General features: G+C 37.6%; 2 protein-coding genes across 2 annotated transcripts in view; both read left to right on the top strand.

Moving 5' to 3' along the window:
- The window catches only part of LOC116405841 (protein ENHANCED DOWNY MILDEW 2-like), a 28,667-nt gene extending 9,703 nt beyond the window's left edge, over positions 1-18,964 (top strand). Inside the window, exons 6-12 of the mRNA XM_031889610.1 lie at positions 6,215-6,462; positions 6,552-6,641; positions 6,728-7,231; positions 7,385-7,532; positions 7,615-7,716; positions 18,258-18,299; positions 18,716-18,964. Of these exons, the coding sequence (XP_031745470.1) occupies positions 6,215-6,462; positions 6,552-6,641; positions 6,728-7,231; positions 7,385-7,532; positions 7,615-7,716; positions 18,258-18,299; positions 18,716-18,778 (1,197 nt within the window). The 3' untranslated portion in view covers positions 18,779-18,964. The remainder of the gene's footprint in view (positions 1-6,214; positions 6,463-6,551; positions 6,642-6,727; positions 7,232-7,384; positions 7,533-7,614; positions 7,717-18,257; positions 18,300-18,715) is intronic.
- LOC116405863 (leucine-rich repeat-containing protein 9-like) lies at positions 12,601-18,128 on the top strand. The gene has a single exon (XM_031889651.1). It carries the CDS (start codon positions 12,853-12,855, stop codon positions 14,290-14,292), a length of 1,440 nt encoding a protein of 479 aa, XP_031745511.1. The 5' UTR covers positions 12,601-12,852; the 3' UTR covers positions 14,293-18,128.
- Positions 18,965-19,267: the final 303 nt, after the last annotated feature.

Here is a 19,267-nt window from a genome sequence, read left to right as displayed (position 1 = left end):
AAAAACAAGCTAAAACATAAACAAAGACTATAATCGGGCAACATAAATATGATGGAAACTTAAATACGAGTCCGAATCAGAAAATAAACGAGCTAATCAAAGCCACACAATACAGTACATCAGTAGAAAGCTAAGTAAAAAGCAATACTTAAACACTCTCTCAAAATTAGCCCACTCCACTCGTATAAAAAGTACTGCACATCCAAATCTTCAAGATGATAGGAGAAAATGAAAGCCAAGAAGATGCAAACAGCTGCCTCAAAGCTAACTTGCCAACACAATCCAAAGTCCAGAGGATCTGGAAGTAGTCTTCTTCCAATCCACATAAACTTGCCAGCACTGCCTTCAACTCATTACTCCAGTTATCAAAGAGAAGTCAGCTTTAGCAATGTCAGTTTTCTGAAAAAACCTTCAACCCACCTTGTAAGAAAGTCCCTGAAAATCTTTAAAGCTTCCAACTAAAATCTGGCCGACATCTTTTGAGCTCTATATGCTTTCTATGACTTCTTTAACGAAGCTGTCCATTCTAGAATCTTGAATTAGTAGTATGTCTGGACTAATTTCTTTTGAAAACTTCTAAGAATCAGCCACCATGTTTTTGTCCAAATCATCATGCAATTCAATAGCTAATCTTCAATTTTCAACCCTGAGGATATCCACCGAATGACCTGTTTTCCTTTGGATTAGGCTAAAGAGATTTCACAGGTATCCACTATGGAATGCAATTTTTAGGTATGTATTTTTCTTTTACAGTGGAGTAAAGGAAAGCTTTTCTTAATGGAAAGTAATTGAACCTCTTCAGATTGGAATAAAATACTTAAAGCCTTGTTCATATCAACTGGCATTTTATTGTAATTTCTATCTCCTCATTGTCCTCTTTCCTGTTCTTCACTGCTTACACTTGCCAATGACTCTTCATCAAAGTCTTTCGTACCTTTATGAGAAGTCTGAAAATTGCTATGTAATCCTCGCACAGAAGGAGGATTGAAAGACTCTTGGGAATTACATCCGAAATGGGAACCAGGTTTATTCAAAAAAGGTAAAGAAGCTGACCTGTTTTGATTTAGGCCAGGGACTTGGATCTTGACACAACAGCCTCAAGCAAGTCAGGGTTTGTGATTTTTGTCCAAGAATTGCTAAAAGAAGTCCTTTTCTTGGTCAAGTGTTTTCGGAAAGGCTTAACCAAATAAGAACTTCCTTGAAACATTTTAGGAATCTTGCACTTCTTGTTTCTCTTCATTCGTTGATGCAAGCAAATGTTAGCCGGAAATTTCTGAGGTATTTCGAACTCACTCGTATTGTGAGATGGAGACTGAAGAAGATCATTATTCGAGTTATCCTTGGACAATTGGAATGCTATATTCACTGTACTGTTTGATTGGTTGGAAAAAGGCAAGGAAGAGTTGGATTCCAAGGCAGAGGAAGATATGAGAACACGGCTGGAAGGTGGAAGGGTTCTTGAGTGATTAGTTAATGCTGCTGAGCTGTCTTTTGGGAGGAATAACGGAGGAACTACAACAGGCTCTCTTTTAAATTTCTTTTTCGTGCCCTTACGGATGGAAGCAGAACAATTACTTTGCAGAGAATCATTTCCATTCACATTCTCTTTCCTTGTTAAAGCTTTTTTCGTGTTCATACTAGGCTGGAAAGTAGCCCCATTTGAGCTTTCCACCATTTGAGGTTAGACCAAAGCCCAATGAATTAAATGCATAGATATCTTCTGCTGAATTCTCTCTCTTCCTTGGATACAGCCTATTAATTTCTAACGGACATATTTCATTTCCAATCAGATTGTCGGCCTCCGGCGCCGGTGAGGAAACATGAATTTGATTCAAAGCTTCTAATGGATTTCTTGAAAAGGAGGGAGCTGTTTTAGTGGATTTAAACACATCAAGTTCTTGAGGGAAGAACAAAACATTAACATCTTCATCTTCCAAAGCTTGCCTAACCCTTAGTTAATCAATAGGGTTTTTGAAAATCCTTAACAATAAGACTTCCCTTGAAAATACATGGGGGATCCATAGGCTCAATATCATCAAAATTCAAGAAAAAATTACTTCTATTAAAGTCTGTAATTTCAGTGGTAGTAGGTATAATACCACATAAATTCGGTTTAACTTGAATTCTTGCTTCGTTGCAATTGGTTAGATTAAGCGTTTCTGTGGCAATGCTTTCTAAACCCTCAAAATTCTCTCTGGTGGCTTCGAAGGTTTTTCTACACTAGTAGTCCAGAGGAAGGTTTCCAATTCTTAACCATCTGCTGCAGCCTTTCATTACCAACGGCTGGCTGTTTTTTAATCTATCCCATTTTTCGAACTTTAGGTGAAATGGCCCCATCTCCTGCCATCTCTCAGGTTCATTGATGAAATCTTCAACCAGGCCTTGATCCAAACTAATAAGAGCATTTTCATCCAATAGTGGGTTGATGATAATTCTTGTTTGGAAAAAGATTTCCAGCAGTTTTCGAATTTCTCTCCAATAATCAACGCAAAGAGTATTGTAACTATCCACAACTATTCTGATGTAGCCTAAGTAATCTCAAGGAGAAATCCTCCAAGAACCAAGATTGAGAATCTTTTATTAGAATGAATAATGTGCTTCATACAAGAGGAGAAGACTTCTATTACAAATGGGGCTAAAAAGGGAATTAATCTAGAATATTACCTAATTACCCAATTAACTCTTAGTCTTCTTACATCATTTTCAAACTTTGTTTGAATAACTTCCGAGTTATTTGTCACCCCCTGACTCTGTTTTGCTCTCTTCAAAATAGAGGAAACTTGAGAGCTTTCTCCTTCATCTTTGGTCACAGCCTGATAATCAACTTTAATGGCACTCTTTTTTTTTCTTTTCATCATGGGTTAAGTTACCATCCGATTTAACTTTATCTGTGAAGCTTGTACTCTTAGCCGGGCTGGATTAAAAGATGTGGCAATTTTATGTGAATACCAACTTATATACTCTGGTTTTGAAAAGGAAATTCTCCAGCATTTTGTGAAATGCCACCCACCCCTGTTTGTCTTCTCCCTAACACACTCGAATGAAGGAGTGTCCACCTGAAAATGGCCATAGGTCACACAACATAACACCCAACCCTTTTTTGCCTTGAACTTTGACAACTTCAACCTTCCTTGGTTTAACTCCCCCATTTCTGGAAGAAACAATCTGCTGGGCCTCTTAATAACACTTATAATGCTTTCAGGCACCAGCTCACATCTTTGACAAGGAAGCTATCGTCTTCTGACCAAATGCGATAATACGATTGAAGAACTTCGTAACTTACCACTTCCATTGCAGTCTCACTTCTAAGCTTCCCTGTGCAATTAAAACGAAACTCAACCACCAGACCTTTAGTGATTGGTCTGTGGGTAGACTTCACCAGGAGGCTAACGTTGTTAGACTGAAAAGTAGTCGTTGTGAGGCTACTGGAAAAAGAGAGAACCGAAAAGGGAGCAGGAGGGAGGGGGGAGGAGGGATAACAAAGAGAACTTACCTTTTAGCAACTTCCAGATTTTCTGTTTCATTTGAACATTTGTTGTTTCTTCTCACTACATCAATAGAAAAGTTCTTGATCTTTGTTCCATCGCCAAGAATATTCAAAAATAGCAAAACAAGACTATGAAGTGTAGTAGAGGAAGAGAGCCATCTTATCCACGGTTGCCATCAACAATTACATGGAGATGAGAGCACTCCAGTTTAAACTAATATCTTGACTTGAATAATCAGCAGAAGCCTTGGCCCCCATTATTCTACACTCTACATCAATTCCCCTGAATATGTTTTTGCTACCAACTCAAAAGTGATAGAGTCTAAAGAATCACTTCAGATGCCAACCCACCCATTCTTTGAGTTCGAAGAAATGGCACGAGCTCGATCCTCATGAAATTGATGTCAACTGAGTTGATTTAATTGGAAATGATGTTAGGGTTGAAAGAGAGCTTGATTGCATCAATTGAATCAGGAGGGAGAAGGGGAAAGTGGTGATGTAAGAAGAATGTGGTTAGCTGGGTCATAGTCTTAGGTTAATTCCATTTTTTACCACCACTTGTATTAAAACTCTATAAGTGGAAGTCTTCCCCTCATGTATGGACAAATACTGAATTATCTTTTGTTCGAAGAATTCTCGTAGATTTTCTAGAAAGATCTCCTTGCTTTTGTTCAATTCATTCATTGTGTGGTGGGGAAGGGGAGAGATACTTCCTTTTGGGAAGACCATTGGATGGGGGAGAGATACTTACTTTTGGGAAGACCATTGGATGGGGGAGAGACCTCTCTGTTTCTTATTCCCTCTTTCGTATCATTTTCTTGATCACAAACACTGTTTTGTTGCTGATATTCTCGTGTGGTCTAGGAGCTCGTATTCCCTCTCTTTTGGGTTCTGTTGTGCTTTTTCCTATAGGGAAACAATAGAGGTACTTGAGGGCCACTCGTTTAGACGTGGGTGAAGTGGTTCTCCCCTAGGTCTATCTGTTTTCTTGTGCTGTGGAGGATTGAGATTCCTAGGAAAGTTAAGTTCTTTAGTTGGCAAGTTTTACACGACCGTAAAAAGAAAAAAAAACAGGATGGATAGGCTTAAGAGGAAGATGCTCTCGCTTGTAGGTCCTTTCTTGTTGCATTCTTTGTAGAAAAGGGAGGGAGATCTGGACCACATTCTGGGCATTGTGAGTTTTCCAGCTTGGTTTGGAACTCTTTGTTTTAGACATTTGGCGTTAGGGGGGACTTGACATAGAGATGTGTGTGCGTTGCTTGAGGAGTTCCTTCTCAACCCTGACCAGTGAGAAGGGCACTTCCTTTGGGTCATGGGGGTGTGTTCTATTTTATGGGTGGTGTGGGGTGAGCAGAACAATGGGGTTTTTAGGGGTGGGGAGAGGGTCCCCAGTGAGATTTGGTCCCTTGTACGTTATCATGTTTCTTTGTGGGCCTTGAATTCGAAGGAATTTTGTAATTATTCTATAGGTGTTATTTTGCATAGTTGGGTCCCTTTTTCTAGAGGGTTCCCTTCCTTTTAGTGGGCTGGCTTTTGGTTAGCCTCCTATTCTCTCTTTTTTTTTCCTCATTGAAATTGGTTTTATCATCATATAAACAAAAAATACTCACCCTCAAAGTCAAGTTTATTTATTTATTTTGAAACGGAGACAAATCTTTTTTATTAATATGCACTCAAAGTACAAGAGAGTTATACAAAGAGAGTAATACAAAGTCAAGTTTATTTGTACTCTGCTTATATTTGGAAAGTTGTTAAAGATTCAATGAAACTCCTCTAAAAATAACTCATTGTAGGTATAAAATCGATTGACCATACACTTCACTACTAAAATGGCTATCCTTCACGTATTGTATGAATATTTACTATATGAATCCTGCGCAATATAGACATTGGCTCCCTTTTTTTTTTGTTTTATTAATTTGTTTTTGTTTATTATAATCATAATGAACTTAGGTGAACCCTAATATCTTTCCATCTTTACATTTACACTAGAGTTTTTTCACAATCTTTTGGTTCATAATTTTGTCGACCCTTTGATTGGGTTTGAGTTGTTTGACTTTTTTTGCTAGTTTCTTGTTTGTAGGTTTGGAATCTTTGTAGTTTTAATGTAATTTATTTATTAGCATTGTGTTAGATACCTACATTTGTATACATGGGTTTATATTGTATAAGGGTAATTAGATTAGTATAGGGTTAGGGGTATAAGGGTAATTAGATACTTAGGAAGTTACTAGTAGTTATTGTGTAAGTGTGGTTACTAGTAGCTATTATGTGTGGTTACTAGGGTGGTTACATTTTGTTATAAATGGAGGGAGGGTAAGTGAGAGAGAGAGGTTATTATGTGGAGTGATTTAGGGCTTGGGTGAGAGTACTCAAGAGGGAGGTTCCAAGTGCCTTATACTTGGGTTTATCTTGTATTTTCTTATAGTTCATTATAATAAATTAATATCTTGTTCTTGTTAGCAACTTTCTAACACATTGTTAATTTTGCCAATAGCTCATATCTCCCTTTGTAATTAGATCTTTTAATGAGTATTAATAATTGCTAGGCTCTTCTTTATTAGTTTTGTGGGTGGGGGTTTTCTCAACCCTTTCCTCTTAGATGGTCCTTCTTGGCTTTTTTTGTTGAATATACATATGCTTTTCTTATTAGAAAAAGAGATTTACTTATGATTTTAGACATCAGTCTCTGATTATTACCTAATATGAGTTACTATTGCTCTTTAGGTCTTCCAATGCGTAAATGCAACTTGTGGTTATTTTTATCATCCTAAATGTATTTCAAGATTGCTTCATCCGGAGAATAAAGTTGCCGCTGGAGACCTTGAGAAGAAGATTGCATCTGGAGAATCTTTCTCATGCCCTGTGCATAAGTGCTCTGTTTGTGCGCTCGGCGAAAATAAGAAAATATGGGAACTACAGTTTGCTGTTTGTCGACGGTGTCCAAAATCATACCACAGGAAATGCTTACCAAGGTATCCTTTGAATTTCTATATAGTGAATCAGAGTGTAATTTTTTAAGTTCTGGTGCTTAATTGGTTAAAGAATGCATTGTTTTTGTTAGGAAAATCACTTTTGAAGGTTCTGAGGATGGTGAAACCCCGACCAGGGCATGGGAAAAGCTATTACCTAATCGCATTTTGATATATTGCTTGTAAGATTGCTGTGTCAGCTGTTACTACTATTTCCTTTAATCAGTATTGGCCTATTAATGTTTTTTTTTTCATTTAATTTGACCAGGGACCACGAGATTGATGAAGAAATTGAGACTCCTGCTAGAGACCATATAAAATTTCCTGGTCTTGAAGAGAGTAGGCTTCCCATTCAGAAAAGGAAACTTCCTATCAGTGATACAAGACGAGGGAAGACGATAGTTTTTCGTGGGAGTAGGGAGAATGTTGTATCAAAGAAGGGATCTATGCCAGATGACCTTCAGGGAAAATCTGCTGCAAAAGTATCCAAATCATTTGAGAGGTCCTCATCTGATGGGAAGCTTCTTGGTAAAGTGACTGCGAAATCATTGTGGAGTTCTGAGTCTAAAAATGTGAAATTGGGTAACATTTCAAGAAACTCTTTGAATCAAAAAGGAGAATCTGTCCTCATGGACATTGATAAGACGATCAAAGTGAAAAAATCCTCCTTAGTTGGCAAGTCTGCCATACCAACCAAGAGATTTGATCCAAGTAAGATTTACAAGGAGGATAGAAGTGGGATGCTCCTATTAGATGCCAATTCGGAGAGGAGGTAACTGCCATTTGTACTTCACATTTGGTTTTGATGCCCTCACCCTTAAAAAATGAATTAAGGAATGACAACAGTTATAAACTTCCCTAAAGTGCACGCTTGCATGTTTGGTAAAGTGGATTTGTTTCTAAAATATTCTTTCTTTTAACCTAGGTTAATGGACATGATGAAAAATGTTGCATCGTCAATTACTTTGGAAGACGTAATTAAGAAGCACAAAGTCCCATCTACTCATGCATATTCTTTAAAACATGTAGTGGACAAGACAATTAAGATGGGGAAGTTGGAAGGGTCAGTTGTGGTAAGAAAATTATTAACTTTTGTATCCTTAAAGTGATCTCGTGGTTTCTTATCCCTTAATGGTCTACTGTTTTGGTTGTTAGGCTGTTCGAGCTGCTCTGCGCAAGCTTGAGGAAGGATGTTGCATTGAGGATGCAGAAGCTGTTTGTGAGCCTGAAGTTCTTAATCACATATTTAAGTGGAAGGTGCTTACAATTTCTTATTGCACTGTTCTAAAGAAATTTCTTAGGCTTTTATTTGCTCAGCTGCTTTGACGAAATTTTTGACAAAGCATGGTCTTATACTGACTAATATTTTGTGTTTTCGAAGTTTTGAACTATTTTGTGCTTTCATCTTAGACATTCGGCCCCTGCTCTCTATTTTCCTGTTTACATCTTTTTCCTTATGCTGAATCATTTGGTGGCAGATGCCTTTTCTCGTTTTAGTAGCTCTAGGATATTGTTGGGATTCTGTCATTTGTTGTTTGATAGAGAAGCAACTGACATAGTGGCTCTTGTATCCTCGAACGAGACATTTGATATTAATACGAAGGAGAAGGATTGTTTCTCTTTTGGAGCTTGAATCCTTCTAAAAGTATTTCTTGTAGTTCCCTCTTTTGGAGCTTTTGTGAAAATTTTAAGAATGTAGTTCCCTCTTTTAGAGATTTTGTAAAATTTTTCTAGAAGACTTAGCACTTCTGTTTGTGGTAAGTCAATCATGGAAGACTTCTACAGATATTTCTTTTAAAAAGAAGACAGCCTCTTTATTAATATTAATATAATAATAATGAGACAAAAGCTCATAATACAAAAGAATTATACAATGAGCATGTAAGCATGGATCGGGGGTGCACCTGGACATCTCAACTAGGTTGACACCCCCTTAACACCCTCATCATATCCAACCAAGCTAAAACCCATAACAAAGGAGTAATGGCTAAAGGCAAAACAAACACAAAAGAAGTACAGGGAAATACAAATACAAATACAAGACTAAACATCCTTCTAAATAAAAGGCGACCAAAAACTTGCACCAAGACAAACTCGAGATCATAGGAGGAAGAACACTATGAGGAGGCTGAAAAGAGGAAGACTTTTACAGATTAGATTGGTTTTTAGAAAGATGATCCTTTTTGTAGGGCTGCTTTTTCACATTCTGTATTGGTGGGCAGAAAAAAGACTTCAATCATATCTTTTTGAATCATGACTTTGTTTGGTTAGTTTGGAGTTGTTTCTATGAGGTGTTTGACTTTCCTTTTGCTAGACACATGCTGTGTTTTAGAAAGCCTCCTAGGCGCATGCATAGTGCCTCGCCTTGCACACTAGTGCATCTGTTGCGCCATCTGGGGGAATTCTTGTCACATTTTCTTGGCTGGGAAAGGATTTTCTTTCTAGTGAGACCCTTTATCACATTTTTTTTTGTTTTGTCCCGTCTCTTATTTTGGCTAGGAAAGGATTTTGTCCTTGTTCAATTTAGTTTGGACTTTTGATCGCTGTCTAGGCGCTAATGTGGTTCAGCTGCTGTCGAGTCTGATTTTTCCCAAAAATCTCGCATCATTTGGATAACTTTGTTAAAAGCTTTATTTTCAGAATTATGGTTTGAGCGGAATCAACATTTCTTCCATGATAAAGCAAAGTCAAAGAGCAGAAATTATGTGTGCAGTAGATCTTAGTGTTGCAGCTTGGTGTTCATTAAAAAATGAGTCTGCTAATTTTTCCATTCAAGATATTTACCTCAATTGGAATGCCTTTCTTAATCGAGCCTAACCATTGCCGGTTCATTTTCTCTCCATTTGCAGTTCTTACTGTCTGAAGTTTGAAGCTTTGAAGTCTTGACCTTGTTTAATTTTATTTTGAGATTGTAATTGTTTTTTGGGGTTTCTTTTAATTTTCTGTTTTTTTTTCTGGACCTGGTAATTGGCTGTTTGTTTGTTTTGTTTTGCTTTGATATTTACTTGATAGAACACCAAGTAGTGTGTTCTACTAGTTTATTTATCAGCCAAACTTCTACAGAAAACAGAACTAACACAGAGTCTTGAAAACAAAGTACAACACAAGAACTAATACAAAGTTCAACATAAAACAACAAAACAGTAAAGGAGTTCACGATAATGGAAATAACTTGCTACAGACTACAGAAACTGAACACTTTCTGCATTCCCTGCTCTCCAGGAAATTACAGCCCTCCACTTCCAGAAACTGACTAACCACTCCTCTCTTCCCTTCCTTCTTTCCCTTTTAACTCTCTCCCATGTAATTAACCATGGTCCCCACCAAGGTGGTTTCCACTTCTTTCTCCATTTCCCTTCTCTTGTTCACGTGCAACTGCCTCCTTTTTCCTCCTGCTATATTGTAAAATAATTGGTGGTCTATCATCACTTTTTCGGGATATGATGATTGACGCTATGGGGGTGTCGACCTAGTTGATATGTCCCCTTTCTATTTCTTCTTTATTGCTCTCTTTGTATAATTTTCTTGTACTTAGGGTTCTTATTAATAAAGAAGTTTTGTCTCCGTTTCAAAAAAACATGAAACTGCTCTCTCTCAGCAGTGTTTTCAAAGCGCAAGGGGCACCTCAAGGTGAGAGGCGACATAAAGGCAATGCCTGAGCGAAGCGAGGTGCAATGAATGAATAAATAAATAAATAATATATGAGGTAGAACATAAGTTTATAGACAAATGTCAAAGCCTCAAAGATTAATAATAGTTCTGTAATCAAGAAAAATGAACAAAATCGATTGTATAATTCTCTTGTACTTTCAGTTTGAGTTCTATTTAATAAAGAAGTTTGTCTCCATTTCAAAAAATAAAAAATAAAAATGAACAGAACTCTATAAGTACAAGTTTAAAACACCATCAAATATCAAATTCATCAACATCCCCATCTAACTCTATGGTTTCGTCCATTGCTCCTCGGCCATTGTTCTCCTTGATGTCTAATTCATCTAACTCTATGGTTTCGTCCATTGCTCCTCGGCCATTGTTCTCCTTGATGTCTAATTCCTCTTCATCGTCGTCCTCATCTTCATTACTAACTACTTGTATAGTTGGTGCTTGCTTTTGAACTCTAGAAGTGGAGGGAGAGGTAGTTGACTTTCCTTTTGATCTAGTGTACATGAGGGGTTCTCTAACGCCGCTAGCACGAGCTACATCTCCCCATGTGAGGTCGTTGTCATAAAAAACTAGCTCATTGTCAACTTCAGCTTCATCATTTTCTTCATCCAATGTTTCGACCAACCATTCATTACTCTCGTCGATATGATTTAAAGAGATTGGATCAAGTTGATCCTTTAGATTTTTTTTGAAAAGGAAACAACCTCATTTATTAATAAATGAACAATGAAACTAAATCTTATAGTATAAGAGGATTATACGATGAGCATTCAAACCAAGGATAAGGATGTGCATTTGAGCATCCCAGCTAAGTTGACACCCTCTTAGTATCCTTATCATATCCTACATAATAAAAAGATAGAACAACTAATAACGTCCAAGTGCAGGACTAACCACAACCAATACAACTCAAAAAGGACATAAGAAACAACTTCTAACCAGACTAGGAATTAAAAATACAGCCAGACAAAGAAAGATTCTGAAACGGTTGGAAACACCAGAGGCTGTGAGCCAAATCTGAATCATCAACAAGGAGGAAAGTTAAAAGGCCTGCCAGTTTAGTAAGATATATTGCATAGAGAAGTCTTTAAATTGTTTTCGTAGAGAGCATCACAAAGAGGCATTCAGACGTGCGCACTCGTATCTATTGAACCAAGAGGAGGCTTTATTGTGGAAGACTCGCAGATTTCTCTCAAACCACAGTTCCAACAAAATTTCCTTGACGGTATTGCACCAAAGCAAGGAGGCATTTTTTCATCATAACCGGACCAAGAAGTAACTGTCTAACATTATTCTTGCATTCTTTATCAAGGTCTCAGCTGAGATTAAAGGTGTGAAAGAGTTTACTCCTACACTTGGCAGCATATACACATTCAAACAAGTGCTGGAGTTCCGCATGAAATTTGAGATAGAATGGGCATATATGTGGCGAAATATAATGAGTGGGTAACTTCTTTTGCATAATGGATGCACAAATTGAACTCCTGAACAACATAATCGATAGAGTTATACTTACCCTCGGGCTTTTAGATTTCTGAAGGCTTTTTTCCAACTGTAGGTCCATCGGAGTGGCAGGAGACAAGTGCTTCGATAATGACTTTACTGAAAAAACCCCATTAGTTTCCATTAACCAGATTCTTTTATTCTCAATATTGGATAATCTTGTCCTTTCCAAGGAGCCCAGGAGAAGTTGAAAATTAGAGATTTCAAGCTCCTAACAATCTTCTGAAATCAAGAAACCCAGAGGAAGTGGAGGCGTTCCAATGTTCTACAACCGAGCCTTTTGGATTAAGGGCAATTCTGTACAGCTTGGGAGTGTGGTCTTCAAAGCAATTCTATCCATTCATGGATCCAACCAAAACAAAATTTTGTCACCCTTTCCAACTTTAAAAGCTGCCACACTATCTAGAAATATTTATCCAAGGGCTTCTTAAACTTGAATTTTCTTTGCCACTTGTGTGCCACTGGAAGAGGCTACTCCCGTGAATACTACAAACCACCTTATACCATAGAGAGTTTTGTTCTGCCATGAACCTCCACCTCCACTTGGCAAGAAGAGTAATGTTTCTAAATTTCAGCTTGTCCAGCCCAAGGCCCCCATCTCCTTGGGGTTTGGAAACTAATTCCCATTTCACTAGGTGGTTCAACTTGCTACCGTTGTTCCCTTCTCAAAAGAAGTTCCTCCATGGTTCTTTCAATGGAATTAGAGATTTTTTTGGCATGAGGAATGTTTAGCAATTCCTCATGGATGCCGCTAAGGAGATCTTACTTTCCCCAATATTAATTCCGCATATAGATGACTTTTCCCAATTTATCTTTTGCCCATAACACTAAAATATTTCAAGCGTCTTTTTAACGTTTTCATGAATAACTTCATCAAACTTGGAAAATATTAAGGTGTTGTCTGCAAATTGAAGGAGGGGAACATGAACATTGTTCTTTCCTACCATGAAACCTTCATACAAACCGTTAAAGTGTAGATTTGAGATGAAACTACTAAGCACTTCGCTAACCAGAAGAAAAGAAAGAGGGAAAGGGGATCCCCTTGCTTTAACCCTCTTGAGGCTTGAATTCTTCCTCTGGGCCTCCCATTGACGAATTCTGAATACTTAGGGTTTTTAACACAATCCATGATCAATCCAGCACACAAGCAGCAGAGACAGCGGAGTTTGAAGGCGTTTTCGGAGGCAGTGTCTGTTCCTAACAGAGAAAACTAGGGTTTTCACGACTATGTCTTGCTTGGATATACAGCAAGTTCTCAATGATTACAAAACCAAAGACCCACTCACCATCACTACTCTCAAGCTCAATCAAAAGGCTCTTTCTGATATAAATGGTTTGTCCCTTTTCAAAAACTTGGAGAAGCTTGATTTGACATTCAACAATCTCACATCGCTTCAGGGGTTGGAGTCATGCACCAATTTGAAGTGGCTCTCAGTTGTACAAAACAAACTTGATAACTTAAAAGGAATTGAAGGGCTTTCTAGACTTAATGTATTAAATGCGGGAAAGAATAAGCTTCGGTCAATGGACGAAATTAGACCCCTTGTTGGCTTTTGTGCTTTGATTTTGAATGACAATGAGATTGCTTCTATTTGCAAGCTTGATCAGATGAAGAACCTGAATACTCTGGTTCTTTCTAGAAATCCAATCCACAGTATTGGAGATTCTCTGTTGAAAGTGAATTCAATGAAAAAGCTATCCCTTTCTAACTGCAAACATCAATCTATTGAATCCCTCAAGTTTTGTATCGAACTTAAAGAGCTTAGACTTGCTCACAATGAAATCAGGATGCTCCCCAATGCTTTGGCTCATAACAAGAAGTTGTTGAATTTGGATTTGGGAAATAATGTCATCATGAGATGGTCAGATTTAAAGGTATTGAGTTCATTAGGCTATCTGAGGAATATTTATGTTCGAGGGAATCCTATTGCTGAAAGTGCTAAGTTAGATAAAAAGATTTGTCGACTGGTTCCAGGCTTGCGTGTATTGAATGCGAGATCAATTGATAAATGCATTCAGAATGAGAATGATAATGGGAGTGATAAAGAAGACGACACTCCAATCAGGAGCCTAGATCGTCAAAAAGAGAAAAAGGATAGAAAACTGAATGGGAATGTTGAAACACACCCGTCTGTTCAAGGCACTGATGGCAAACTTGATCATACTAATGGTGCTGATGTGGACAGGAAGTTGGAACGCAAAAAACGTAAGATGGATAAGGTCACCAGGGAGGAGAAAGTAATTCCATCTCTTGACAATAAGATAAATCTCGGTACCAATGATATTGATAAGGAAAAGAAGACTTCAAAGCAGAAAAGAACAAAAAGCAATAAGGAGCCATCTTTGCCAATACACAAGGAGACACTTACCAAGATTGAAAACCATAAGAAGAAAGCAAAGAAGGAAGGGGAAAGGCAGATTGGTGTTATTGACGACGCTGAAGTGCCATTTGAACAGCTTTTCGGAGATGATCTTATTGAAGACATGGATGCTGTTCTCCAAAAGGTTGGTGAGAAAGAAGTAGAGGAGATGAATTTAAAGCCTAACTTGGCATCATTTTCAGCTAATAGAAAGGAATCTAAAAGCCAAGATCGAGTTGGAAGGTTACAAATATCCCCAATAGTTGAAATTGGAATGGACGGAATATCAACATGGGGGGATGAGTAATTGCAATGCAAAGGCATTCAGTTACTTGGGAAAATTTGGATCAATCATGGCAGCACCGTGGTCGGACAGGTGTGGAATGCAGTAATAGAAAAAGAGAATGGGTTTTAGAAACTCATTTCAGTTGTTGGTCTTGCAATGAGCTATGAAGCGTAAGCTACTGTTGTTGGGAGACTTGACTTTTGATTTGGGGGAGTTCATGAGATGGAGGATTTTTACTTTTCTGACTTAAACAAGTGACATGCCAAAAGATTTTGTAGCTTGTTGGTACCTGGGCAAGTTCTAATTTGAAACTTACATATTTCTTCTTCAACAGCCTTAAAATAGTGCATAATTAGAACTGTTAATGCCTAAATTGAAACAGAGGTGTTTGGGGGTATATTATTTCAGTTTTTATATTATTTCTATAATAGAGTTTGCCTTGTGTCTCTTAAAAAAAAAACAACACAATCCATGATCGAAGAGATGATCCATCAATGATTGAAATTTTTCTGCTTCAAAATTCTTTCCAAGAAACCCCAATCAACTCGATCAAATGCCTCTCCAAGGTCCAGTTTGTAATCCATCCTTGCTTTTTTTGGACCTATAATACTCCACAACTTTATTTGCAATAAGTACAGGATCCAGAATTTGGCGGCCATCCAAAAAGGCACTTTGAGTGAGAGCTCTAATACTGGGCATAATTATCTTCATTCTTTCAGCAAGCACTTTTGCAATCAATTTGTACAGCAAAGTAGTGAAACTTATGGGCCGGAAATCAATTACCTTTACTGCATCTTCCTTTTTCTTGATCAAGCAAATAAATTTCTCCTTTACATGCATTTAGTTTCCCAGTCCCATAGAACTCATTGAATAATTTACAAAGATTTTCCTTGAGGAGATCCCAAAATTTGATGAAGAATTCTACTGTGAAGCTATCCGGACCTGGAGCCTCTGTTTCTTCCCATTGATTTTAATGCTGCCCTGATCTCCACCAAACTAAATTTTGAAATAAGCCTTTTATTTTGATCTGCTGAAACTACAGACCAATAAAAAACGGAGGTGTGAGGAGATTTCTCATAGAGGGTGCTGTAGAAATCAAGTATTAAATGCTCAATTTCAAAGAATAAAGTGGTTGGGTTTCCTTGATTATTAACAAGCTTCGGAATTAGACTTCTTTTTTTTTTTTTTCTCCCCCGATGAGAACGATGGAAGAAACTCATATTTTTGTTCCCCAATTTCAGCCAAGTCAACTTAGTTTTCTGGATTATATCTCTTTCCTCCCTTCTACAAAGAGCTAGAAGATCCACTCTCTTATTAACAATAAGTGATCCACTGTGCACGTATCCGGTTGATCATATTTTTTCTCTTCTAGTGCGATGGCTTTTAATAAGGTTTCTTCATGACTTTTCTGTTTTCTTTCATAATCTGAATGCCATGATTTGAGTTGACCCTTAATGTTTTGGAGTTGAGTTGATAAGGCAAAGCCCATCCAGCCCGGAGGAGTGCTTGTGGTTAATGAATTTTCAATAAATTGGCAGCAATGCTTGTCTAGCAACCAGCTGTTGCAAAATCGAAAAGGGGAAGGCTCCCACTCGAATGCCCCTGCTTCTAATAAGAAAGGGAAGTGGTTTGAGGAGATCCTTACTTGACGAGTTACACGTGTGTTCGCAAAAGCCTTGTCCCGGTCAAAAGTAACTAAAAATCTGTCAAGCAATGATCTCAAAACTACTCTTCCTTCTCTTGACCATGTTAATTTTCTGTTCAGTAAAATAACTTCAATGAGTTTCCATTCTTCAATGAATTTATTGAATTTCCTCATTCATGCCACAAGTCATTCTACTTGCTGGAAATCGCTCCCCTTTGATTTGGTCATATTAAAATCCCCTCCCAAACACCAAGCTTCTATACAATAACCAATGAGGGAGAGCAGCTCTGACCAAATGAATTTTCTCTCTGTAATCAGTAGGTCCATAAATATTGGTTACCCAACACAACTTATTGCACATTGTTCTGCATTTAACTGACAGTGAGTGGCCCCTTTCAATACTTCAATAAAAGAAAATTTACTTTCATCTCACTTGGTTAACATTCTTCCTGATTTTCCATGAGCTTCAAGAAAGATCCATCCAGTTCCTTTTGATCTCCAAGTGGATTGAAAACAAAGTATTGACCCATTCCAATCTTGAAAGAAATATGGGAAAAAGGAAGATGACAATAGGCAGTAGCTTATAATCCTTTTCCGTGGGATATATGAGGAAGACTTGACACTGAGAATAGGCTTTTGGTTGGAAATGTGAGGAGCTATAATAAGCTGTGAGCACCTTCCACCCAACAGAGAACTTTTGCTTGTAATATCTTTGAATCCACTTGGTCAAAAGGGCCTTAGTATCTCTCCACCTGGCTGCTGTTAGCTTGCACTGCTATTTGGATTCTTGGTTGTGGCCTCTTGATCCTACTTCTGGTTTTACTGTTAGATCCCTTATAGCTGACTTAGTGGGCACGGTTGATCCATTATTGTCTGATTTTTGTTCTGTGATTTGGAAAGATAGATTTTCCTAAAACGATGAAAATTTTTCTTTAAGATCTTAGTTGGGGTGCCATCAATACTGCTGATTGTCTTCCACGTTGCATGCTTTATATGTCTATTTCTCCTTCTTGGTGTCACATGTGTTGCTGCTACGCTGAATCTTCGATCCATTTGTTTTTCCATTTTCCTCTTGCTGCCAATTTTTGGGATATTCTTTTTAGGCTTTTTGATGGTCTTATACGTGTCTTAATAACATTTTGGACACATTGGCTTCTCTTCTGGTGGGTCAACCCTTTGGTGGTACAAAGATGACACTTTGGTTGACATGCGGCGTTCTTTTGGTATCTGTGGGGTGAAAGGAATAAGTGGCTTTTTCATGATTCTTCTTCCTTGTTCAGATATTTTATGGAATTTGTTCTGTCTATTTCTTTTCCTTGGTGTAAAGCTAAGCCCCCCCTCTCTCTATAGATAATCTATTTTAGTTAACAATTGGACATCCTTCTCTTCTATAAGTTCCTTTAGGTGTTTGGGGTTTTCCCCAGATTTCATTTATAAATGAAATGTTTTTTTTACAATTGGACTTCTCTTCTGTACTGGGTATCACCCGAACCCCCTTGCAAAATTAGTTTCTTCACATTATCCCTCTTCACAAAGTGGGAGGAGGCATTTATGAATATTTCTAAAGTGAATACTTCTTTGATGTCCTGACTTATTAAAAGTGTATTGAATTTTCAGATCGCAAAGAACATGGAAGTGTTTATATGGTCCTGAGATTATAAGAGTCTTAATAATCAGGATAGGCTTCAGAATTTGATGAGGTTTAACCTTTTTGCCTGTTCATATGCAGTTTGTATATGGAAAAGGAGGACAATATTTATCACCTTTTTCCTCATTGCTTCTTTGCTTCCAAGGGAAGAAGCTTTCTGCTTAGTACCTTCAGATTTCCGCTTGTCTTTCTAATTCTAATCATATTGATGACTGGCTTTCTCAAGTGAAGTTGAAGTCCTTTGGGGTATGCTGTCGGGGCATTCCTTTAGTTGCGTTGGCTTGAAAGTAACTTTAAACTTTTTGAAGCTAAGTCTTCTGATATAACTTCTTTTGGTGGAAATTTACAACTCATCTCCTTGTGGTGGGCTCATAGTTATAGCCAATTCTTTTGCAATTATCCAATTTCTTTGCATCACAACAATTGGTCAAATTTTCTGCAATTAGTTTTTTTGGGATGGGGTTCACTTTTCACCGTCCCTAAGCTGTTTCTACTTCGCTTTTGTCTGATGATGTCTCTTATAAAACATCAATGTGTGATAGCAGAAGGAAATTGTTAGCAGCCGGTCTTTTTTGCTGTCCAGACATATGGACGTGTTTTCTCCATTATTTTTCCTGTTTAATTTTTTCTCGCTCTCATTATTTTTTCCATTTCATAGTCCTTGTAAATACTAAAATGTCTTCTGCAATGCAGATTGTTGATAGGCTTCATTGGTACATAGAGAAAGGCAATACAGTAAGTCCATTATGTTGATTTGTTTGATTTTTATTATATTGAGCAGAATTCGTTATTTATTTTTCTTAGTGCAACATTTTCTTTCAATGCATTTCATTGTTAGGAGGCTATCTGTTACCTTAAATATTCTTTAGATTCATTATGCACTCCACAATCTCACAAAAAGTACAAGCCTCGTATGTTATCCTTTTGAACTCCTATGATTGTGAAAGTTGAGAGATGTTTACAATCATGGAACCACTCGGGGAGGGGGGGGGGGGTTCATCTAACTCTTCTACAAGCAACCCTTTCAAACTCCCCACGTCCTACTTATCCTTATTTACAAAAAGAAAGGTATCGTCTATGATTGCAGGATTGAAAGATTTTAGAATAAAAAATAGAAGCCATGTTAGATATTCTCTTCGAATTGTGCTCAGGGCAGCAAGTTAATTGGGAGAAGTAAGCATTATATGGAGGCAATATTGATGAGGCTACATTGATCTCTACTTCTTCAAGGCTGAATTGGGAGGCTGGTAATTGCCTTTATATATCTTGGCTTACCTCTTGGTGGTTATTCTAAACAGCAGTCTTTTTGGCAGCCTGTTATAGATAAAGTCCATTTGAAACTCGATAAATGGAAAAGGGTATAACTTGTCCAGAGGGGCCGTTTAACTTTTTTTTTTTTTAAGATAAGAAACATTTCATTGATAAAATGAAACAGGGGAAACCCAAACTCCTAAAGGTGATTAAAAAAATATAGCCAATTAGAAAAGAGAAAGGAGAGACTATAGTTCTTAAAAGGGTGCCCATTTTTGTACCAATAAAAAGCAGTAGATAAAATGGTGTCCAAAAAAGAAGTACAAGAGGCAGTAGAGTCCTGAAACAGCCTCCTATTGTGCTCAGTCCATAAAGTCTAGGAGAAGGCACGAACAATAGCCAACCAAATTGTCTTTTTACATCCCACAAAAAGGTGACCCACCAAGAAGTTT

The sequence above is a fragment of the Cucumis sativus genome, unplaced genomic scaffold (assembly GCF_000004075.3).
Source record: "Cucumis sativus cultivar 9930 unplaced genomic scaffold, Cucumber_9930_V3 scaffold38, whole genome shotgun sequence".
In the NCBI taxonomy this organism is placed as follows: domain Eukaryota; kingdom Viridiplantae; phylum Streptophyta; class Magnoliopsida; order Cucurbitales; family Cucurbitaceae; genus Cucumis; species Cucumis sativus.
The sequence above is the reverse complement of the archived record's forward strand: the minus strand, read 5'-3'. Positions and strand labels throughout refer to the sequence as shown.